This window comes from Mesoplodon bidens (assembly GCF_964165515.1).
Source record: "Mesoplodon bidens genome assembly, chromosome: 12".
In the NCBI taxonomy this organism is placed as follows: Eukaryota; Metazoa; Chordata; class Mammalia; order Artiodactyla; family Ziphiidae; genus Mesoplodon; species Mesoplodon bidens.
The window spans coordinates 86,400,186-86,425,053 of NC_138168.1; the positions used below are offsets into that span (position 1 = coordinate 86,400,186).

A 24,868-nucleotide genomic window follows, 5' to 3' on the forward strand; every position below is an offset into this window, starting at 1 on the left:
TAAATGTTATTTAGTCTGTACTTTTATTGTTTCTGTATCCATTCTCTGGTTCTAGAATATGATCATGGTGCTTTAAAACTTTAGCATAAATTTAAAGAATGGTTTCAGCCTAGGCCATTCTGGTAATGTGGCCTTCAATCTGGCAAGGAGTGTAGAATCATCTAGTTCCAAACATGTAATTTTCTTAAAAAGTGATATCAGATATTTCTGTGATTTTCAAGTTTAATGAAGTCATCTTTAAAAAATATTTCCTACTAGTGAAAGCTTACCTAGATGATACCTGAATCTAACTGGGGGCGTACCAGGATACACCGTAGTTTTTGGAGTGTGCTCCATGAGTTTTCAGATCGATGATTTCAACGGAATGATTATCCCTGAGCTCCTATTGATACAAGGCACTGGGCATGTGTATCTGTTTTAAAGCAAACACTTGTCCATTGGAATCCAAGCGTTTCAAGCCCTGACAGCCTGCAGATGCCCTTTCTCCATTTTTAAGGGAGATGACTAAGGACTCTTTGCCCAGGTGCTGCAGTTTGGATTTGTGAGTTGCTGCCCTGTGGTGTGTGGTTAAATGAAAGTCCTGAAGAAACCCAGCACTCACGTACTTTCACAGGGTCCTCACCCCTTAATCTGATAACCGCTTATCTTTTTTTTTTTTGCGCGGTAAGCGGGCCTCTCACTGCTGTGGCCTCTCCTGTTGCGCGCGCAGGCTCAGCGGCCATGGCTCACGGGCCCAGCCTCTCCGTGGCATGTGGGATCCAACCGGACCGGGGCACGAACCCGCGTCCCCTTCATCGGCAGGCAGACTCTCAACCACTGCACCACCAGGAAAGCCCACTGCCTATCATTTTGATAAATCTTGACAGAAAGAAAATGATGAGATACAAATAGAGAAAAGAAATATAGTTGACTAGAGCAACGTTTTTCTAGGAACGCTGCTTTCCAGATAATCAGGACAACCTCCCGCGTTTTACTCTTTTCCATCTCTTTGCTGCTCCACAAACACAGGCACTTTCCTTCTAGCTTATTTAAGTATCACCTCTGCAAAAAACAGCAGGGGGTTTCTGTTTTAAGAAAAGCGTAGCATTTTCAGTAACCACGTGGATGTCTTTGGAGTTGTTTCCTCCTCATTCACTCATTCTAAAATACCTTCACACACCTCTCATGTTCTTAGGATTCTGGAACACTTTAATGGTGCCATTGCTTTAAATTTGGCTTTAAATCTGATGTCTGCTATCCTGGAAAAGCTTAGGGGTCCTGAGTAAGAGATTCACGATTTTCCTTAATTAACTGTAATTAATAGAAAAGTTTACTAATCCTCTGCACATGAAGACCCTGGCTTAAATCTTTAAGGAAAGATCCACAGAGTGGGTCTTTGAGTGGCCTTTCTTTGCTTCAAGTACAAAATCAAAACTGCTTCCTTTAATCTGTGTGACCAGGTGTCCCCATCTCCTGGACGTCATCTTCTCCCGGTCTCTTTATCCACCTCGCTCCTTTCTTTTCCATCCACGTGCTAAGTTTCTTCCTGCCTCAGGACCTCAAAATGGCTAGTAAGTCTGCTGGATATTCTGCCCTCCGCATCTCCCCCTGGGTTGCTCTTCTTGTCATTCAAGCCCCAGGGTGAGTAGGATCACAAAAGACTTCCCCAACGACAATAAGTAAAGTTAAGTAACTACTGGGTCATTTCCTATCACATTCCGCTCTTTTGTTTTTGTGAAAGCATGCTCGTGTTAGGAGATGGAATTTTCCTGTGTATCTCTTTACCTGTTTGTTGTCTGTCCTCCCCTGGAATATACACTCCAGGAGGGCAGGGGTTTTTTGGTCTGATTGTTGTTTGATCATCGCTGTACTCCTCACTAAGTACTTAAAATATTTTGTGAAGCGAATGAATGAAGGTTAGTGAAGGTCAAAAGAAACAGGCCTTGATGGATGATTTTCTTGTGCCTGGTGTTATTTGGGTCATTTTCTAGGGCCGTGTAACTCTCCTGACTCTGGGCGATATCTCTAAGGTGTTACCGATGAAGAAGCTGAGTTCAGTGGTAACTACTTTTGAGCCCAGCTGGGCCCTCACCAAAGCACCCCAGCCTGTTTTTCAGGTTTCTCGCACTTCCGAGGCTGTCAGAACTCCCAGGGGAGCAGTCCTGCCTGCATGCTGACTGTGCCCAGGTCCTTGGCTTCCTGGCAGGTGGAATGGATGGGTCCTGAGACCTGGGTTCAGGAGAGTGCTTGGCTCCTTGCCTGCCAGTAACCCTGTGTTAGGGCTCCTCCATTGCTGGGCGGGGCTCTGGGGAGGCGGGCTCTGGTCAGGGAGGGGTGTGTTGCCCGGTGTTTTGTCACCGCTGTGGTAAGTGGACTCCTGGGGGAGTGCATTCTCTCATCCAGCTGGTACTGCTTTGGGTACTCCTGACACATACACAAGCACTTAGGGTTTAGCAACCTCAGGGCCTCACACCCAGGCCCTCCACAATTCCAGGATAGGCCTAGCCGAAGCAAGTCTGATTTGATTTATCTTTCTTTCAACAATACTGTTGCATGAATGTATCCTTGTGTTTTGCGAGGAACTTTTTATTTTCTTTCCTCATTTCCTGTCTACACTTGCTGAGGAAGTTTTACAAAATGGACACAACATTTTCCCTGGGAAGAGTGGAGAATTGAGAATAATTTTTATGACAGGACTGACAGAGCATTATCGTTGACCCTTGAACAGTGTGGGTGTTAGGAGTGCCACCCCCCTACCCTGCCCACCCCCGTTGAAAATTCGCATAGAACTTTACAGTTCGCCCTCTGTATCCGCAGTTTGCTTCTGTGGAGTCAGCCAACCGTGGATCATGTAGTTCGGTATATGGCAGTACAGTACTTAGGGGAAAAAATACACATAGAAGTGGACCCGTGCAGTTCAAACCCATGTTGTTTAAGGGTCAACTGTGTTTTGTCCCAAGTGTGCATTTTGGTTCATGGGCAGTTGCTCAATATCTACTTTGCCAGAGGTTTGAACAGACAGCAAGTTTTAATGCATGTAGAATGCTTGATACATTGAATCAACCTAAAGTAAATTTTGTCTGATTTTGGATCAGTTGCCTCATGGCACAGCTTCACCTTGTCAGTTCAGATCTGAACTGTAGCTGTAAAAGGTAAAACCAGAACTAGAACTGTCTTTCATGCCATAACTAGTTTTTAATTAAGATGAAGTTAAAAACAATCATCTGGCTTTTCAGCATTCCAGTGTGATTGGAAAGGTCACTATCTTAAAATTCAACATGATTCTTGAGCAATGACTTAGACTTCTGAGCTGATATTCTTAAATTAATGGTAGAATTTTAAGTATTTCAATGTTCATGGAGTCTTGAGGCTGCTTCAGGGTGGATTGAACCAGAGTGAGGTGGTATTTAGTGGTTTCTGCCCTGGCTTCTATTCAACTTAACATAGTTTGACTTTAGTATTTTTGGCTAATGAAAGTGTATCTTCTAGGTTATGGTAATCTTAAGCAACTGTGGCTTGAATATGAAACTAGAGAGAAGTTTAATTATTGGCAGATCAGTGACAGTGACAAATTGCTTTTCTTCTTTTCTAGTTATACATGGGAAGCTGTTGATACCAAAAATAACATGCTTTATAAAATCAACATCTGTGGAAATGTGAATATTGCCCAGTGTGGACTATCAAGTGCTGTTTGTGTGCACGACTCGAAGACAAACAGCTTTCGTTCCGTGGGTAAGTAAAACTACCCTTAAATTACTGGATGTGCAGGATCCCAATTTTGCAAAAATGACTCTATGTGTATACAGCTGTCTATACAATTATATATGCTTATGATACATAATATGCATTTTATGCTTTATAGGAGTTAAAAGTGGTAACAATTTAAACGTCCAATTTGAGACCAGATTAGGTTACTCCCATCTAGCGGATACTGTGCAGTCATTATGAAGAATTATGCATGTTTGTGTTTATTGATATAGAAGGACGTTTTCTACATGGATCTGCCTTCTCATGTTTTTCTTAAACCCTGTCTTTACTTTTCTCCCTCTTTTCACCTCATTTCCTCTAGTACCTAGCTCCCTTCCCCCTTATACCTTTCTGCCTTCTGTGGTGGTTTGAGTCTCAGGCAGTCTGTATTCACATCGGGTCAAAGACGGTCACTGGTTTTGGGCTTACACTAAAAATTAAATAGTCCTAAGGACCGCCCATCCCAGAGGAAAAAGCACAAACCTTTCTTTCCTAGGTAGGGCTCATTTCATTTCCCCAAAAGCCCTCTTTTTTTTTTTGTCAGTATCCCTTTCCTTTGGCAGGGTAATCCCGGTGGTTGACGGCCCTACCAAGTTACGTGGAGTGGGAAAGGGGCAGATGCCTAAAGAGACGTAGGGCAGACATAAAAGCGGCCAGTGTCGTCCTTGGATGTGATGTCATGGATGTCGGTGGGTGGTGACCTTTTGACCAAGGCATTTTCAATGGTGAGGTCTGATGGTGAGGGTCAGTCATGAAGTGGAGACAGCGCGTGACCGGGGACAGTGTAGCAGTGAGAAGAGGGAACTCTGTAGGTTTTTGGAGTTGGGAGGGGCAGCTTACTTTGGTAGCTCCATCTCTCATCTTGAATGGAAATTCCTAAGCATAGTTAAAAGGGGCTTTTTAGAAAGTAATGGTTTAGAGTAAGAAGAGTGAGGTCTGGGAGGTCTCCTGTTCAGGTCCAGCGTGTGTTTGGTTTCCCTCTCTTCCAACACGGAGACGGTAAGAGGGATTTGAGGCCCTGGGTAGAGATCTGAGAAAGCACCAGGTTGTTCTGAACTCTTGGACCAAATTTTATTACTTTGTGATATACTTAAAAAACTTAGAAATGAGATCCCCGGTTTCCTGGTTGGGATCTTTTGACCATTCAGAGAGAGAGGCCACAAGTGGGCCTGTTGGCCAGTGTTACTTAGGTTTTCAGAAAGAGGAAAAGTAGTTTTCCTCTTGACTTTATTATAATACTTGGCTATAGTATTTTTGGCTAATGAAAGTGTGTCTTCTAGTTTGTGGTAGTACAGTATAGTGTAATGTAACATAGATGTATACCAGATGCACACAAGTCACTAGGAGGGTGATTTGTGAGGTTGACACAAAATTTGAGAATGACCAAGTCAGGTCAGCTTTGAAAGCCAGGCAGGAGAGTTGATATTTTCTGGGGTAGGTAGTGGATCTGTTATAGGTTCTTTGTGATGGTAATGGGGGAGGTAATCTGATAGAATGTGTTTTTAGAAAGCTGAGCCTGATGGACTAGGAAAGGGTTGGTTAAAAGGGAGAGTTAAAAAGATGAGTTGTTACTAGTTGATGGTGATATAAACCAGCTGTTTCTAATCTCATTTTACCCCCAGACACACATGACATACTTTTCCTGGGGCCTCAGACTCCCTGAGGGAGAGAATGGTATGCTAGCTGATGTGTACTTTCTGCACTAGGGGTTATTACCCTGTCCTTCAGCTCAGGAAAGTACACGACTAGGAGCGAGTGAGCCTGACATTAACATCATCACAGATAATCTTGAACCTGATCTAATTTTGCTAATTCGTGTTGTATGGTAGAAATAACTAAATTTGTTATTGTAAATTTAGTTTTATAACTAAAAACTAAATTTGGTGTGCACTTACATGCCAGGTGTTACGCTTTTAAGTAGACTTATCTCATTTAATTCATTCAACAACTTTTGCAGTAGATGATCTCATTTCCCTCATTTTATAAATGAAGAAACTGAAGCATTGAATGGATAAGCAGCTTGCCAGAGGTTGCATGGTTACGGATTTGAATGCTGTCAGGCCAGCTGCAGAGCCTGTCGATTTATTCAGGGTTCTTGCTCTGCTAGCCACAGGGTCACATCAGACAGTTGTAGAGCTAATATGGGAACTACGGTGGGTGACCTGAACTCCTGACCCTTAGAGGACAGCTGGAAACTAACATGAACTTCCCAAAAAGGAAAAAAAAAGTGTGAATTTTTAAAATAGCCACAAAAACTGGAGCAGATCAGAGGAACAGAAGAGTTAGTATAACAGTAGATCCAAATACATACGAGAACTTAACGTATAACCTAAAATTTGTATGTAATTAAGCTGTTTATCTGTTAGGAAACAACATTAGACCTCTCCTTCATATTGTGTAACAGAAATTATGGATTAGTTAAAAGTAAAAAGACAGTAGAACATTGGGAAAAACCTAGTAACATAGAAACTTAACCTGGAGGAGGTAGGACTTTCTCTTAACAAATGGTAAGAAAAACAACCCAGTAGAAAAATGGCAAAGTCTAAGAACAGGCAATTCACAAAAGAAGAAATCCAGATGGTCCATTCGTTAGTAAGCCAGGCATAAATGCAAATCAAAGCAATAATGAAGTCTAGTTTTCCTTCAGTCACATTGGCAGAAGTTTGAATGGTTGAATCATGGGCTACTGGCAAGGAGCCTAGAAGCGGGCACATTCATACATTGCTATAGGAAGATGGTTGTCTGTAACCCTTCTGGGAAGATCATTGTTGATGTGAGTTTTATAGTGCCCGCAAGGGCAGTTTTTGTACTTCGGAACAAATATTAAGACCTCAACTTTGGTTTAAATAATATTACATTATTTTTGATAAAAAATCCTGTGTTCTTCCTTAGGCCAAGGATATTATATTGTTACATATATAAACCTAACAGAGTTTAGCAGTCGTTTATATGGGGTCTGTGAACAACCATTTGGTTCCATTTACAACTGAATTGAATCATCTTCACATTTTAAAGTGATTTATACATTTTATGTATTTGATTTCTCTTTAAAGTACTTCGATGTCCGATCTGACAGTGAAAACTTAAGGACTAATAATAATTCTTAAAAGTTTAATAGTTTAAATGTAGAAATATGATAAACCTGAAGTTCTCTTAGTTGTTCAAATACTGTCACAATTCTAAATCAATTGCTTAGTTATAACCTTTGAATTAGTTATAAAATTAGACATTGCAAGTATGTAAAAATACTGAATATTTTCACATTCCTCCTAAAATCCTAAATATTAATACCATGGTTTTCATTTAATTAATCTTTCTGGGGGTTAAAAACTAGGTGTCCACTTCATGAAGGCTGTTACCAGCCCATTTAACCGAGGTAGCAGACCCACTAAGGAAGGATGTTACGTGAGGTTACTCACCACCAAAGCCTGGGATTCTGACTGGCTTTTTTATAGGTGACCTGGGTGTAGGATAGAGTGAATTCAGTTGTAGTTGCCGGTCATGTGACTTCATTTACTCTTAAGGAGCCTGACCCTTGACTTCAGATGATACTTACTGTCTGATTCTTGTGTGCACTCACTCACAGAAATCTACAACAGCTATCCAGGTCGATCACTAGATTGAATTTTGTGTCTCTATTAACATGTGAAAATACCTTTTCCTCTTGTAGCTTTCATTTTCTAAAATTACATAATCCTGTTGGATATTTAAGATGATATCTGGTGGATTTTTAGGTATAACTCATGTTTTCATCTCATTTATAGTCTCTCCTGGTTGTCTGGCATTGTCCGTCAAATTTTAAAACTTCGATTCCCGTAATGTACTTTTGTAATCTTACCAACAATGGAGGAATTAATACTGTACATAGATTTTTGTACAAAAACATTACTTGTAGCATTGGTAATTGTGGCAAATATGCTGAAACAGCCTAACTATGGGGATAGTTCAATAAATTTTAGTATACTTTATTGATTTACTTGGTTAAATCACACCGTGACAGATATATGTATATATAAATATTTTTAAAACAGCCAACACTTAATATTCATTTATTTATTTGTAACAAATATTTGAATCAGTCACCCAAACAGACAAAAATCCCTTTTCTCATGGAGCTTACGTTCTAGTGCCGTGGGAGACAGACAAGAACAAACAATGGCTCAGTGGTATATCACACTGTGAGGAATGCTGTAAAAAAGAAAAGGAGTGTCAGGAGTGCTGGGGGTCTCAGGAGTGTGTGTTCAGGAATATTCACTGGGGTAAGTGTCGCTGAGAAAGTGACATTTGAGCAAAGACTTGAAGCCGAAAAGCCAGTGGGTCACGTGGCTCTGGGGGAACAGCCCGTGCAGGGGACAAGGGGAGGGGAGTGTCTGGTAGAAGCGAGAGTAGAAATCTCAGCGTGTTCGTGTAAAGAGGAGCGGAAAAGTGCGGCAGTAGCTGTAGGGGAAAGTTGGACAGAGGGGACTCTTAATTTGGTGAAATAACACGTGAACAGCACACGTCGAAAGACGATACAATAGAGGAGGGAGGGTGGACAGCGAGGGAGAGGCCTTCCTTGCTGGAGCACGTCGGAGACTAGCACGGAGAGGGCTGGCGGCCTGGCTGGCAGGCTCTGAGCGAGGTGCTGAGGAGGCCCGGCGGCCGCGAGCTGGGCCCCGAGGCAGCAGGTGGAGGCGCGATTGCCAGGCCCGGCAGCCTCAGCGAGGCCGGGTTGCGAGCTCGGCTGGGCTCGGCCGCGGACGGCGAGGGTGGCAGGCGAGGCCTGGCAGGCCCGGAGCGCGGCCTGGTCGGGCGGGCTCTGGTGAGCGCGGCCTGGCGCGCAGGGTCTGCAGGACCCGGCGCGGCCTGGCTGGCAGCGCGTGGCCGGGGCTGGCGGGCGCGGGCGAGCGCGGCCGGGCGGGCCTGGCGCGCAGGGTCGGGAGGACCCGGCGCGGCCTGGGCTGCGGAGCGTGGCCGGGTCTGGCGGGTGCGGGCGAGCGTGGCCTGCCGGGCGCCCTGGCGCGCAGGGTCGGGAGGACCTCCCGGGGCCTGGCCGGTAGCGCGTGGCCGGGTCTGGCGGGTCCGGGTGAGCGCGGCCTGGTCTGGCGGGCCCGGGCGAGCGCGGCCTGGAGGGCCCGGCCTGGAGAGCGCTGTCTGGAGGGCCCAGCGCGTGGTCTGGCGGACCCGGCGCGGTCTGGCGGACCCGGCCTGGAGACCGCGGTCGGGCGGACCCGCCACGGCCTGGCGGGCTCGGCAAGTGCGGTTTGGTCGGGCGGGCCCAGGTGAGCGCGGCCCGGTCTGGGGGGCCCGGCCTGGAGGCCGCGGTCGGGCGGGTCTGGCGGGCCCGGGGTGCGTGGCCTGGTCTGGAGGACCCGGCCTGGAGAGCGCGGCCTGGAGGACCCGGCGCGGTCTAGTCTGGTGGGGCCTCGCCAGTGCGGTCTGGTCTGGTGGGCCCGGGCGAGCTCGGCCTGGTCGGGCGGACCCGGCCTGGAGAGCGCGGTCTGGATGACCCGGCGCGGCCTGGCGGGCCCTGGTGAGCGTGGCCTGGCGGGCCCGGGGCGCAGGGTCTGAAGGACCCGGCGCGGCCTGGCCTGGAGAGCTCGGCCTGGTCTGGCGGACCCGGCCTGGAGAGCGCCGTCTGGTGGGCCCGGCGCGCGTGGCCTCGTTTGCAGGACCCGGCCTGGAGACCGTGGTCTGGAGGACCGGGCGCGCACGGCCTGGCGCGGTCCGGAGGACCCGGCGCGATCTGGCGGGCCCGGCGAGCTCGGGCTGGTCTGGCGGGCCCAGCGAGCGCGGCCTGGTCTGGCGGACCCGGCCTGGAGAGCGTGGTCTGGAGGACCTGGCGCGCGCGGTCTGGTGGGCCTGGCGCGGTCCGGCGGGCCCAGCGCGCGGTCTGGAGGACCCAGCGCGCGGTCCGGCGGGCCCAGCGCGCGGTCTGGAGGACCCAGCGCGGTCTGGCGGACCCGGCCTGGAGAGCGCGGTCTGGAGGACCCGGCGCGGCCTGGCGGGCCTGGGCGAGCGCGGCCTGGTCTGGCGGGCCCGGCCTGGAGACCGCGGTCTGGCGGGCCTGGGGCGCGCAGCCTGGTCTGGAGGACCCGGCCTGGAGAGCGCGGCCTGGAGGACCCGGCGCGGTCTGGTCTGGTGGGGCCCCGCCAGTGCGGTCTGGTCTGGCGGACCCGGCCTGGAGAGCGTGGTCTGGCGGGCCCGGCGCGCGGTCTGGAGGACCCGGCGCGGTCTGGCGGGCCCGGCGAGCGCGGCCCAGCCCATTTGGCGCCGTCCTCGGGAGCTGGCCGTGGGCCTGGCGTGCTGGCCGCCGCCCCGCAGTCCTCGCCCGGCTCTCGTCCGGGGAGGACGGCCAGGCTGGCCGGTTGCCGCGGTTGTCTGCCGCGGTTCACTGCCGCGGTGCACTGCGGCCTCTCTCCGAGTGCCGGGGTCGGCAGTCGGTCCTGGCCGCCAGGTGGAGCGGGCAGAGGAAGAAGGCAAGGTGGACAGGCGGGCGCGATGCCGATGGGGCCTGACGTTGAGGGATGCCGGTGCCCCGCGCCGCGGTGGCAGAGGTCTGCCGGATCCCTCCCGGCCTGAGGCCAGGGCCCTCCTCGTTTTCTTTTCAGGGCGAACCCAGCAGTTATGAGGAGCCCCCAGGAGCTCTGGGCACAGGGCCGGATGGGGCCGCCGTGTGGGGGGACAGGAGGCGTGGGGGGAGGGTCTTTAAGGTGGGGGACCCGCAGCCCGGGAGCGCCCCCTCCTGGCCGCTGCGCGCCGCTTCCCACCGGCCTAGCCCGCCCTCCGTGTATCCCGGAGCGCAGCGCTGCAGGGCGCGTCGAAGCCCCACCCTCTCTCCCGGTCCCAGGCACGCCCACTGTGGGCGGGGCTACGGGCGCTGTCCTCGGTCCCGCCGCCGCCTCAGGGCATCTGCGCCTATGCGGTCGAGAAAAGATTTTCAAACAGAACCCTGGAGTTTCTGGCAGAGAAGGACGATTCTGGCAGGCAGAATCACGTAGGCAGGCAGGAGAAAGAACCGCTGTACTGTTGTTGGTATGGTGCTGTGGGTCTGAAAGCCATTATCCGCTCTCCATTGGCGTCTTAAGTTTTACCCTTTCTGCTCTCTGTCTCTCTCTCTTAAAGATCTCTGCCGTATTTATCAAATTGGACCAGTTGTAATCCTGAGGTCATGACACGCACTCATCATCAATCTGTAAAGTAACCTCTTTCTGTTTTTTAATTAGTTGTTTTGGATAATGCAACGAACCCCTTCTCTAACAAAATCTAGGACCTTGACTGTAACCACTGTCTGTGTGGTCTTCCATCCTCCTGTCTCTCTTCACTGGAGGTAATCATTCGCTCACATCCTGTATTTGAACATTTTCTTTCTTCTTTCCTCTCTTTCCCAGAGTCTGTCTGTCTCTCTTTCTCAAATGTCTGGCTGTATGTGGTGTTTTTAACTTAATAGAAAGTCTGTATCACGCTGTGTGTAATTTTTTGGGACTTAAGTGGTAACAATATTATATTGTTGAAAAACAACTATATTATCTTTCACTGTGATTTATTCCTCTGATTCCTACGTAATATTGTAGATCTACCAAAGTTAATTTGTCCACTCTTCTGATGGGCATTTGAGTTGTTTCCAGGCTTTTAAGAAATTAATTAATTAGGTTGCGCTGGGTCTTAGTTCCCTGACCAGGGATCGGACCTGGGCCTCCTGCGTTGGGAGCGCAGGGTCTTAACCACTGGACCACCAGGGGAGTCCCTGTTTCCAGGTTTTTGCTAGTGTGAAGAACACGAGATGGTCTTTCACATGTTTCTTGTCATGTGTACGTCTATGGCTTTCGCTTATGTATTTACCTAAGAGTTGAAAAGCTAGGCCTTAGGGTACATGAATGTTCAATGATAGGACACAATGCCATGCCCACTTATGCAGTGATTGTACCAGTTCACACTTCCACCAGCAACACAGGAGAGCTCTGGACCTTCTCTTCTCCCACATTTGGTATTTAATTTTTGTCGATAGAATGGCTGGAATTGGTAAGCCGCATGGTCTTGATCACCAGTGATGTTGAACACCTCTTTATTTATGAAGGTGTTTTTCTCCTGTCTGATCATGTCTTGTCCATTTTATATTGAGTTATCTATTGCATGTGATCAAGTCTTTCCCTCCAGAAGCTTTAGAATTTTATCTTTGCCTTTGATATTAGAATCACCATACGGTGACTAGGTGTGGGTTTCCTTCTCTCCTCTCAGCGTGTTCTCTCTGTCAGACGTCGTTCGTTTTATTTTCTAGAATTATAAAAAAAACTTCTTGTTTTTGTGTGTGAGTATATATCTTCTTGATGCTAGTTCTTTGCCAGCTCTTCGTATCTCCTAGTTTATAACTTGTTCTAAACTTTTTAAAGCTATTTTTTTAAAATAGCTTAAATAGTTTTCCTTAAGCTATTTTTTCATGAATATAAACTTTTAAATTTAATAAGCCACATTTATTATTTTTTTTTGTAGTTAATGCTTTTGAGTCTTCAGTATTTTCCTACATTAAGATCTAAAAGGTAACTCTAGCTTTTACTGAGTTAAAATTTGGTTTCTGATGTTTACATCTTTTAATTCACTTAGACTTGATTTTTGTATACAGTGGTAGGTAGGAATTCCGTTTTTATCCTTTTTCCTGTATGGATTGCCATTTTGTTTCCAGTTTCATTTATTGAACAGTCTCTTTGCTCACTGACCTGATACGTTACTTCTATTGTATATCACAGTTTGACTCATAGATATGTCTGTGTGCTCTCTGTTCTGGTGTCTTGATCTCTGTTCCAGTCTGTCAGTTTATTCGTTCCTATGCCAACTACCATCATATTGATATTATAGAGACTTTTTATTGCAGTACTATCCCAGGCGAACTGAGAAGTGATCACCGTACTTATGGACCATTCTAAAGAATTTTGATTTTATAGCATGTATGATGGGAAGTTATTGAAGAATTTCAGCAGCCGAGCTATATATTTCTGATTTATGTTTTTGGTGCGAGACGGATGGGGCAGGGAGGATGGTGAGGGACGAGCCAGGAGTTGGAGGCAAGGGGCCCAGTTAGGAGGCTGTTGCCAGAATACAGGTGAGAGGTGCCAGTGGTTTCAGTAGTTGTAGAGGAGAGAGGCGGATGCATCTGAGGCGCAGGTAGAAGCAGTACAACTTTCTGATATGATAGGTGAGAGGAAGATAGGACTGAGTGCAATGTGTTGGGGCCTTCAACAGCTGGCTGTGTGGGGGTGCCATGCCTGAGATGGAGAATTCTGGGGAAGGGGCAGTTTGGAAGTTGGTAAGCTTTCAAATGAATTACAGTGCCATGTTTAACCTGCCCATGCTTGGAATTAGCTTTATGGTTATGAATGTTTTGTGGCTTGTTCGTGCTCTTTGCTTTCCGAATAGGTGACTCTCATTTTAAGAATACAACCAGATCTCTCCTGGAATTCAGCACACCAGTGACCTGCGGGCAGAATCACAGAATCCAGAGTAGCATCACCTTCTTATGCGGGAAAACCTTGGTGAGTCCACACAGAGGCACTTTATAATCTTTCTTTTAAAAATGTTTGTCCTTGGGGCCTTCTCGCTGTAGCGGGTACTCTAGGACAGCTAAGTGAGCAAAGCAAACAGATGAACAGACACCCCAGCCTTATTACCGGCACCATTAAGAACCAATAAGTAAACAAAGCCTAAGCCTATAGTTACAAGGTTTAAGTGAAACTTGACCCACATCCTGTGTAAAACTACAGTGTAAAGATTAGGGTGTTTAAACTCAAAGCACTGTTTAATGTTTATGTTGCAGGCATACATTTTTTTTTTTCTTTCTGAAACTTCTTCTCCCAGCCTTTTATTTTGATAGTTTTCAAGGCAGTGTGTTTATTGTTTTAAACATTTGTCCTCATTTACATTAAATGGAACATATTAACATCTATCTAGAAGAAGCCTTGGCCAGTGGGTAATGGGGTTCCCAACTTTTGGGGTCTTACTAGTGTTGAAATGGGACCTAATTGTTTAAAGCATGATGTTTGTGTTCTCGCTATCTGCATATTGTATGTGATTTTTTGATTTTAATCTTTGGTGTTTAGAAAGGGGCTCTCAGCAAATGATTGCTAGCTTTTAGCAAAAGCAATTTGTGTACAAACCCTGTGAATGTTCTCTAATCAGAGTAAGAATCCGTGTTCAGAAAAATCAGGTTGAGTGAAACTTACGCAGTTACCAGATTGCTTGGAAATATCATTTTTAGAATTTGGTACTGTGACTGTTGCATTTTCAGGGCCATACTGTCTTGTCTGAAGAACTTTAAAAATAGAACTTATATTGTTAACTTTGGACCAGCCTATCAGTTGCACTATTGCCCATGTTGAAACCTTGGGAAAAAATCTGTTTGCAGTGGTATGAAATCTGGAGGTCTGAGTTACAGAATAAGCTAGCTTGTTGTTTGAATTTTAAGTAAATTGTCTTCAAGAATTCTGTGTTCACCCTGTGAGAACCAGAATTCACAGAACTCTTTAGATTTGCACATGGGCGCACAGAGGTAAGTCCCCGCCATGTCTTATCAACCAGCCACACTGTGGCTGACCAGTTCAGAGTCCTCGCTGGTCCCCTTCTGCTGGGAGGGGCCGCCCTCAAGTGCAGGGGCGTCTGAGCAAGGCTGGTGTACGAGCTCGGTCAGGTCCAGATGGGCCTCCTCCCTCGGCTTCCAGGAAGCATGAGGTCACATTTTCTGGCTTTGGTTTTGTTGGCATTTGGTTCAGAGAACATTTGGAGTTTGAGAGTGGGAGGTCAGTGAAGATTACTTCCCATGAGCTTACTGTACTTGCATAGTTGGGGCAGTAGAACAGTTTTGGATCATTTATAGCCAAATTCCAACATGATTTTATGAAGCTTTTGTCTCAGAAGTTTTGGGTTTGGGAACTTCTTGATGACCTTGTTTAACTAAAACAGTTGTGTGTCGTTCCCCACCTCCCGCTGCTGGTTTAAAATTTTTCGTTAGCCTTCACTGTTTCTGACTTTAAAAAAAAAAAAGAAAAAAGAAAAAGAACACTTTACAATATGCAGTATGCTAACTTATTTTTCCTTTTTTTTTTTAAATAGGGAACTCCCGAATTTGTAACTGCAACAGACTGTGTGCATTACTTCGAGTGGAGGACAACTGCAGCCTGCAAGAAAGACATATTTAAAGCAAATAAAGAGGTAACAAGGGCCCTTCAAGGTTACATGCTTGTGAAATACATTCTGGGAGCTTTAGGATTTGAAGTACTGATGCCAACCTTTTGGGGTAGAAATCTTTTTGTGGTTTTCAAACTCCATTTGAGCAGAGATACCATGTGATTTAATTGTTAAGTTGTCCCGGATGGTTCTTATTTCTACGACAGGGCATCTTAAATACACAGGATGGACTGGAAATGGAATGGCTCACTTGTGTAGAGCAGGTTAGTTCTTGATTTCTGATGCCATGCAACTCAAGAGCTAAGTCACAAGTCGAGCTTGGGTTTAGGTATCATGCCACCTACAGATGGCACCTCCTCAGCCTTGGGGTGGCTTCTGGACGCCTTGTGGATCCAGGTCAGGTGTGCCTGGCCCTTCAGTTCTTTGCCAGCTCACCTCGGAGACTAGACGACTGTCATCATTACTTCCGTTCTTTCTCTGGTATCTGGTCACGTGTTCCTGGTGATCGATGAAGCACCCTCTTCCCTAGCCTAGAGCCTCTGACTCTCCCTGGTGCCGGAGGGCAGTTTCCTCTGCCGCCTCCCCACCCCCACCGGCCCGGGTCTTAAAGGTGACTTCCTGTGTCCACCCAGACAAGAGTCTTCCTGGGTTGAGTTTTCTCACTTTTCTCTGTTAGTTTTGTGTTCTGAAGGGTTGAGTTCGAAGACTCTCAGGAACCAGGACCTGACAGATGAGAGTCGTCAGTCACTTCTGCTGAGGACCTGAAGTGTTGTCATTCCTGAAGGGCAAAAAGAGATGTTTGTTCTTAAACATGAAACCGAATTCAGGGAGGAGGAGGAGGAGGGGGAGGAGGAGGAGGAGGGAGCGGGAGATTAAAGAACAAAAACAAAAACGAATCGAGTTACGACCGACTCTTCAGGTGTGGCAGTCTACAAAAGAAAAGGCAGTCGGAATGCTGCCTCCGTGAGTGTAAGGAATGTTCAATGGGAAGAAAGTTCAAAGTGTGGAAAGAAATGAGGCCTAATGAAATGACACCGATATTTAGTAGGAGATGGCGTCCAGTTTAAACTCTGCTTTTTGAAACTGAGCTTAAACTGTTTGCCAGTGTACAGTTAACGGCAGGAAAAGCATCTCTGAACCACAGTGCCAGACACCTTCTGCTCTCCTGTGAGACCCCAGGCCTTCCAGGCCCCATGGAGCTTCCTTCCCTTGGGCCCTGATTCTCCAACTGACAGTTATTACACCCACTTTTCCTGTTTTAACCGAGCGTTCTTTTTACCTTGCTTTGCTGAACTCACAGTTGTTTCCCACCACCTAGGGAATAATTGCTTCCCCAAAGAAATAAAGAAATAGTGACTTGTTTTTGATTTTCTTTGTGCTGTAGGTCAGAAGTCACAAACTACATCCTGTGTTTGTACACCCTCAGAACTAAGAATGCTTTTTACATTTTTATAGGATTGTAAAAAAAGAAAGCAGAGAAGAATACACAGCAGAGACCTACGTCACTCACAAAGCCTAACATGTTTACAGAACAAGTGTGCTGACCCCTGTTCTAAGTCTTTTTGGGGGGTGGGAACGGGGAGGTACAGTCCGTGTTTGTCTCAGAAGTGACGTTTAACTTCTCTTAGAAGCTAAGCTGATCCAAAGATGCAGGAGGAATGTTGGTATGTTCCCAGTGATCATTTCTTTGGGCCTGGTTGGCAGCTGGGCTTTATTCATGGAGTTTTCATTTACTGAGGGCATGTTGTGGGCTAAGCATTAGGAATTTCATTACATTTTGAAAGGGTTGTTGCATTCGTGGAGCTCATAGACCAAAGGTATGGAGGGCATCACTCTGCCTTAGGTGTAGCTAAATTAGACAGGAAGAACCAGAGAGCATGAAGCCTGCTGCAAAAGCAGCGCTGTCACCGCTAGCAGATGACTATAAAGCACAGTCCCTTTTCTCTGTCTTCAGTAGGATTTGATTAAACCTTACAGGCTATGATATAACTTCAAAAATTATATGAAATGTAGAAACACTCATCATTCCTTTAAAAAAAACCCTAGGTTTGGTTTAGTGGCAGTGTGGCCTTGATTTCCACACCTTATTTATATCTCCTCATTTCTTCTGTTGGTTTGGCTTTGTCAGATTTAGAATGGTGTGAGGGGCAAAGAACACGGTGGTTCCAGAAAGTGCCTTTTAAACCCACCGGTGTGGTGCTTGTTCAGTGGATTCTGGTGGGGTCGTTTTAGATCATAATTTCTGTAAAAGCTCGTGGACGTACATCCCTTGCCATTCCTACTCTTGGGAACACAGAGAATGCAGAACTGGCAAGCTAGTGGTCTTACCGGAGTTACATAAATACGGTTAATGTACAGCCGTACACCGTTAACAAGGGTGACTCAGTGTGCAGTGTGGGGAGCTGGCACCAGCCTCCTTCCCCGGCCGCTGCATTCCTGTGCTGATGAATGTCTCCATTGCTCTGCTCGGGGGAGCAGGAAGTGGGAGGACTTTCCCCAGGAGCCTTGCTTGTTTTTCCGATGCTCCCTCCAGCTCTGGGGGGCGCTGCACTGGGCGTGTCTCCTGTTCCTTCCTGGAGTCGGGAGACAGCCAGAAGTTGCTCACGGCCTTGAGCTGGGTGTCCGCAGGCGTGGCTCACTGGAAGCCCTCAAGCCTTTCGGTGACATGGAGCTAGTTTCAGGAGCGTGGCCCCCTCTTCCCTCCTGCTGTGTGCCGTCCCGCTCCCTCTTCTTTATTTTGTAGCTGGAGAGTTGCTTCTTTGTCTCCTTCCTTGAATTGCTGCCCCGCTGAGTTGAGTTCATGCTTTCTGTATTATCCTGCTAGGGGTTGACAAGCTTTAGGTTTGCAGGATTATGGACGTGGGTTACTTTTACTAGAACCTCCTCCGGGTCTGCAGTCCTCCCTTTCTTGCACTTCCATTGCCTTTCTGCAGGACGTAGTGCCAGGCGTGGTTCTGGCCTCCTGACCTCACCTGCTCTGTGCCCATGCTCGCCCTCCTTGGTTGGCATCAGGATCTCTGGTCAGCGTTGTAGGCAACGGGAGACTTTGCTTTAAGGGTTTGGTTGAAGTGAGTTCAGGTGCCCCCCTGGGGCTCCGAGGGGGCGAATGTCCTTGGGTTCCATCCGTTTGCGCTCCACGAAGTCTCTGCACACAGGACAGGGGAAGAGGGTTAGTGGGTCAGCGCATTCCTGCGGGTTTGATAGCATCTTTCCGAGAAACATTTAAAAGCTAAACATTAACGTTAAGCAGTTAACTTTTGTAAATGGACCTGCCTGTGAATAGCTTCAGTTTTCTAAAGGACAGTTTAAGGAAAATTATCCATAGGAAGTGATGAAACAAACTGTGTTGAAATGATGGCAGAGAACATGAGTTTTTAGATTATTCCTTGGCTGAGGTGATGAGAATGATATGGGGATGTTTCACATAAAGACTGGGTGACCTGGGCCTTTACGCGGGGGCACATCTCTGGGCTTGAATGCTTTGCCTTCCGAATTTGGTGGAACTTTGAGAGCACAGGGTCTTGCCACCTGTAATGGGTTCCTTGACATTCCTCCTACACCCCTTTTTTTTCCTGCCAGCTTTATTGAGGTATAATTGACAAATAAAACTGCATATACTTAAAGTGTATAATGTGATTTGATATACTCCTTGACTTTAAAAAAAATAAGAGACCATTCATTCATAGAGATGAGAGAGTGCTCATAAATTAGAATCCAGCTAGAGGCCCAGAGGAGGAGCTTCTCTTCATGTTAGTGAACAGGTGTTTAACGGACCCTTGTTAGGTTCTGGGTACTGTCCTAAGCCTTGCTTAGGGCTACAGCAGTGACAAAGCCCCTGTCCTGCGGGAGCTTACGCTCAGGTTAGCAGGTGGGGGTGCCTGGTGATAGACACCAGTGCTGTGAAGAAGAAGAGAGCTGGCGATGTCAGAAATGGCCCCACTAAGCAGGTGACACTTCACCTGAGGCCTGAACGCAGTGAGAGAGCCGTGGGGCTATCAGGGAATCATTCCAGGTAGAGGTAGCATCGCTTCCATGGGGCTGAACTGCACCCAGAAGCCAGCGTGGCTGCGTGGAGGGTCCCCGAGGTCGGAGACCGTGGAGGAGCTGAGATTTCACCCTCAGTGTGATGGGAGGCCACCGGTGGATTTTGAGCTGGGAGTGATGTGACCCAGTGGAATTTTAGAAGGATTGATCTGGTGCTTGTGGAGACACTGGCTGGGGGTAGGGGACATGGAAGCTGGAACCAGGGGTCCTGTTAAAAGAGACTGTTGCAGGCGAGAGGTGATATCAGTTTGGACACGGGTGGTAACGGAGGAGCCGATCCAGGGTTGGGTTTAAAGTGCTGAGAAGACTTGCCGATGGTTTGGATGTGGAACGTGCGGGTTCTCCATGGCCTTCATAGTTTGGCCCTGAGCAATGGGCTGAATGATTGTGTGTTACTGAGGTGGGGAATGCTGGGATGAGAGCAGGTTTTGAGGGGAAAAAAGGCCTATTTTAAATATGCTAAAGTTGAGATGCTTTTGTGTATCGAAGTGACAACGGTAAATAACAACAAATGACACTGACATTGACTCACCAGCACCCGCACCAAGATCTTTACGTGTATTAACTCGTTCAGTCTTTACAGCAACCCTATGAAGTATCGATAGTTACTGTAATTATTCCCACTTGACATATGGGGAAACCGAGGCACAGAGGCTCGATTGGCTTGTGGTCATACTAAGTGTCAGCCCCGGAGTTTGGACCCGGGCATTCTGTCTGCAGAGTCTGCCCGTGAGCACAGCTTTTCTGCTGGCGTTGGCTGTGAAGTCGGGGCTTGCGGGGAGAGGTCACGGCCAGAAACATACACTTGGGAGCCAGTGGCGGGTATCTAATGCATCGTGCACAAGGTCACCAGGGGAATGAGCATAGACAGGGACGCGGCTGAGAAGTCAGCCGTGGGATACCTCTGCATTTAGGGTCCGTTCAAAGGAAGTTGAGGCACATTCCCAGGAGGCTGAGAAAGCAGGCTGTGGGCAGAGGGACCCCAGGAGCCCCTGGAGGCCAGGCAGCCAAGTGAAGAAAGAGTTTTGGGCAGGGGAAGGCCATTGGCCTGAGGCCGGGGGGAAGGCCGAGCTTGGTAGTGGGGTCAGAGTGGGTAGTGGCTGCGTCCAGCAGAGGGTGACGGAGAGGGAGAGAGGACAGTGACGGTGGGCAGGCGGGAACGTCTGCGCGGGTTGCAGGGCTGCGGCGTGGTGGCCGCGGGGGTGTGGGGACAAGGGAGGACGTGTGTGAGGGGCGGCGGCAGGGCAGCACGCCGGGGGGGACAGGGATGGCGCGGCTGGGAGGGAACAGGTGGGCGGAAGCAGCCGGAGCCCTGTCGGCCTCGGCTTTGCGGTCATCAGGGGACCTCGCGGCCCGGAGACCCTAAGGCGTGGAGACTGGTGTCCCATGATGTGGGGCATAGGCTTTGCTGAGCCTGCGGCCCCCAGGAAGGTGTGTGTCGAAGACTTGTGTTCTCTCCTGTCTCTCCTAGGTGCCGTGCTACGTGTTTGACAGGGAGCTCAAGAAGCATGATTTAAACCCACTGATCAAGATCAGCGGTGCTTACTTGGTGGACGACTCTGACCTGGACACTTCTCTGTTCATCAACGTTTGCAGAGACATAGGTCTGAGTCTGGGGGCGTTGTGGGTGGGGATGGTGAAGGATTTCTCTGGAGGCTTCAGTATCTTTGCCCTTGCACCGTATTCCTTTGTGGATAACCCTGTCACCTATTGGGCCCCTAAGAAAGCTTGTCCCCAAAGATGCTCTCTGCACAACCCCTCCCCTTTGCCCCCAGGAAATTCTGATGCCATCGCAAAGTCCATTCTGACCCTTGGCCATGCCAGCGTGTTCTGTCTGCCAGATGCTTTGGGTTTCAGGATTCTTAAGTAAACCTTCCTTCTCCCGATGAGGGGAGAATTGGCTGATTTGGGTACTGGGGGTGCTGAGAGCTGCCGGGGCAGAGGAGACATGGAAACCCCCAAACTGGTGAGGTAGCGCCCTGGCAATTGGATCCGTCTGTAGTTTGACCAAAGTTATAGAGACAGAAAGGGGTGAATCTAAGATTCGAACCCAGAGCTGTCCGTAGGTTGTTTCCGTGAATCTACTCATCTTTCCACCAATCCACTCCATGGAGACCCTGCATTTTCTTGTCTGTACGTGATTCTAAGGTACCTGTAGCTCTAGGAGAAGGGCTGTGTCCCTTAACTACCAGTAGCGTCTTAGTCCCTCTTTATAGGCACCTCTTATGTACCAGGGACAGGGTGAGCATCTTACATTGTTTCGCCCTCACTTCCCAGCTGCCCTGCAGAGCAGGAAATCTGTTCCCATTTTCCACTTTCAGATCGGCCATTGGCTTGCCCCGGGTCTCAGGATGGGATGTGATCCTACTCTTCTTGGTTTCCAAACCTCTGCTACCTTATATCAGTTATGGAGACTTAAAAGAATTTGATAATTTTTACAAGGGACCCTGGACCTAAGGTTAAGTGTGATTGCTACACTTGACGCATTCTCTGATTCAGTGTCACACGTTTTACAGAGGCGCTACGGGCCACGAGTCCGGAGGTGCGTTCCTGTCCCACCGGCACTGCCGCCTGCCTGGTGAGAGGGGGCCGGGCATTCGACGTCGGCCGGCCCAAGGAGGGACTGAAGCTCGTGAGCAATGACAGGTCGGTCTGCTGGTGGCACGTGTAATCTTCAGCAAGAGCCTGGCTTTTCAGGGAGTTGCAAGAATATCCCTTTTCAGCAGGGCTTGCGGAGTTGCTACTTCGCATGTGCTTGTAAAGTGATTGGTCATTGTTTGAGTCATGTAGGCTTGGTGACTTAGGCAGGAAAATGTATGTCATGATCCAGCCCATATCCATACGGGTGTCCACTTCATGAAGTCACACCTACCTTAAGGTGCGTTTGGGTAACTTCCCTCTTTGTCACCTGTGACGTTGGTTTTATGTCCGTGGTTTTATCTGTTCTTTAAAAACACCGTCCTGGAGGCGAGTGACAGGAGGGCCGCTTTGCCACCGCCCTTCTGGGTGCAGAGTTTGCTTCCCGACTGGGACAAGGGGGCGCTCCTTAGTTCCCGGTGGGGATGTTTCATTTCTCCTAGTAAGCTGTGTTGCTTACACACATTCTTCTCATGCGTTTGTACCTCTCTTGGCGGGGAGAGGTTTTTCTCCAGTGTGTCACACGTGACCACATCCTGAACTTGGATCAAGGATTTTGATTTTCTCCCTGTTCCAGGAGTCTTTGGTAAACGCCTCGCTGCACCTGTTCTAGTCTGGAACTAGTGGTGTGTCACCGTGTGCAGTAGATCACACTTCTGTCCCCAGAAAGAGCTGGAGCCTAAGCTAAATTTAAAAACATCTGAGAGGTTTCTATATGTGCGTCTGTATTCGTTTGCCAGAGCTGCCACAGCAAGTACCACAGACTGCGCAGCTTCAACAGCAGAAATTTGCTTCCTCTCAGTTCTGGAGGCCGAGCTGTCAGCGGGTTCTTCTGAGACCTTTCCTCTCGGCTCGTAGACAGCCACCTCCCCGTGTCCCCTCACGGCCTCTCCTCTGTGTGTCTGTGTCCCGATCTCCTCTCCTTATAAGGACACCTATACTGTCTGATTAGGGCCCACAGCAGTGAGCTCAACTTACTCACCTCTTCCAAGGCCCTCTTTCCAAATACGGTCACATCCTGAGGTCCTGGGGGTTAGGGCTTCAACATACGAAGTTTGCGGGGACACAGTTCAGCCTCTCGCACCGTCCTAAGTGATAGATGGGTGTCCTTCCCTACTGGGAGGGCTAGAGACGACTTCGGAAAGTGTGGGCGTCGAGCGAAAGCCTAAGCGTGTATTCAGAGGAAAGGAAGGTCATCTGTTTTCAGTGGTCCTGTGGCCGGTGCACCGGGAGCCGCGGCCACAACCCACAGCGAGGCCAGCACCCCCGTGGGCGGTTCCAGGCTCTGCCTGGCCGCGGGAGGCCGTGTCGCCAGCGCGCTGGGCTGTCTCCAGGCTTAAAAAAGAAAATGAAAAGATCTTCGACTTGCCCTGAGAAGTGGTCGTTTAGAGAATAAGTGGTCGTGTAGCCTTGTGGGCTGAAATGCAATTGGCTGGCTGGGCTGTGTTTGTTTTGTTTTGTTCGATTGTTTATAATCTTTTTTGTTGTACTCAAACAGCTTTTCTTAGTATTTAAGTTTATATGTTGGTTGTTCTACTTATTTTTTTTAAGCACTCATTGAAGTTTACTTAGAAAAAAATTTTTTTTTTCCCAAATGGAAATAAATTTAAGTTACTTCGTACTATGGCTTCTTTCATATTGTAAGCTTCTGTTCTCCCTTTCCGCACACCCGGGGAAAAGGAGAACAGAAGCTTGAGCTGAAGGCTCAGGCAGCAGACTAATTGGAATGTAATTTGTACTTTTGTAACCCTAACCCTCTTTTTCTCGACGTGTATCCTCCAGGCTTGTCCTGAGTTATGTGAAAGAAGGGCCAGTTCATCCAGACTTCTGTGAGGGTCACAGCCCGGCAGTGACTATCACGTTTGTCTGCCCGTCGGAGCGCAGAGAGGTGAGTGGCTTGTCTGAGAGGACGCCCCAGTGGCGTGAGCACACGTCAGGGTGGGGCTGGTGCAGGACAGATGCCTCCGTGGAGGTGGCAGCCATGCTTCCCGGGATGGACTCGGACGCACGTGCTTGGCTTGCTGTTTGCTGTTTCTCAACGACCCGGAGGGGTGTCTATGCTAAGAGAATGGTGTTCGGTTCAAGGGTCAAGTGAGATATTAAGTGGTTCATAGACAGATTTTAAAAAATTGTAGAGCGATGCTGGTTGGAATGAATATTTGAAAAGACTGTATGTATCATCCTAAACCTGTGATTTCACATCTGTTACTGCTTCAGATGAGGCAAGGTAAAAATAGCTAATTGGTTTATAGAAACATAGTAAGACAGGAGTAGTACAGATGGTATGTAGACCTGGCAGAAATGGCTCGGGCCAGCGGCTGAGGTTCCGGGGATGGGTACCAGTGTAGGAGAATTAGGGCCAGAAGGGAGGTTCCTGCCAACTCAGAGTGGAGCGTGTCACCCCGTCGCCTGCCTGCCTCCCTCCCCCCCGCCCCCTCCCCCCTCGCACTCTCCCAGGCAGATTGACTACCCTGTCCTCTGGCTGTTTACTCAATTCTAGTGCGGTTGTAAACTCCTTGAGGGTAGGGCCTGCGTCTGGGGTGTCCTTGGGCCCCGTGCCCAGTGGTGTCTCACCGGTCCACTGCTGCTTAAGTGTCTTCGCAGATGCCATGCTGATGAGGGGAGACATCCCCAGGGAGGAAGGGTAGGGCTTTCCTCCAATTTATTTCTGCCTTCTCCTTGTAGAATGAAGTAGGAGGAGCTGAATTCTTTTGCCAAAGAATGTCCTCCCCTCCCCCCAAACAAACGTGGAATTTGCTCTGGTTTCTGGCTGGCAACTGGCCTGTTTTGTGTGTGTGGGGGGGGTGGGGGTGGGGGTGGGGGTGGTGGTGTATGGAGACAGAAGTGCAGTCCAGCCAGCTTTCCATTTGTTGTCCCCAGACTTCTAGGGTCGCCTGATGTCAGCTCAGCAGAGACCCGACTGACCAGTAATCAGCGTTAGTCCTGAACGTGATACTGAGGACTGTTTATTTATACTATCCATCCTACAGATGTGAATCAAAATCTTTTGAGCCTGATGAGATGTTCTAAGCCGGCAGTGGTTTTAGTGTTTCCCTTTCTTACTTGTGCTGCATTCAGTGAGAAATCATTTCACACTCTCACGAGGGAGAGAATGGAGAGTTCCCCTCTGTTCTCCATGGGATGTGAGGCCTTTGGGCTGGTGGCTGTCAGTGGAGCTAAGGGTTCTGTTTCCAGCCTGACTGTTCCCTGGGAAGAACTTGGGTGACGTGGGCTTGGACCCCTTAATACTTGAAGGTTTACTGAAGAATTTCCACTGGCTCGTTGAATGCTTTTAGGAGCTGGAACT

At 48.4% G+C, this 24,868-nt stretch overlaps 1 protein-coding gene across 1 annotated transcript in view; it reads left to right on the top strand.

The window, feature by feature from the left end:
- The window catches only part of IGF2R (insulin like growth factor 2 receptor), a 109,738-nt gene that overhangs the window by 17,301 nt on the left and 67,569 nt on the right, over positions 1–24,868 (top strand). The window contains exons 2-7 of the mRNA XM_081251059.1: positions 3,572–3,711; positions 13,117–13,232; positions 14,806–14,904; positions 20,396–20,528; positions 21,441–21,570; positions 23,344–23,449. Coding sequence (XP_081107185.1) covers positions 3,572–3,711; positions 13,117–13,232; positions 14,806–14,904; positions 20,396–20,528; positions 21,441–21,570; positions 23,344–23,449 — 724 coding nt within the window. The remainder of the gene's footprint in view (positions 1–3,571; positions 3,712–13,116; positions 13,233–14,805; positions 14,905–20,395; positions 20,529–21,440; positions 21,571–23,343; positions 23,450–24,868) is intronic.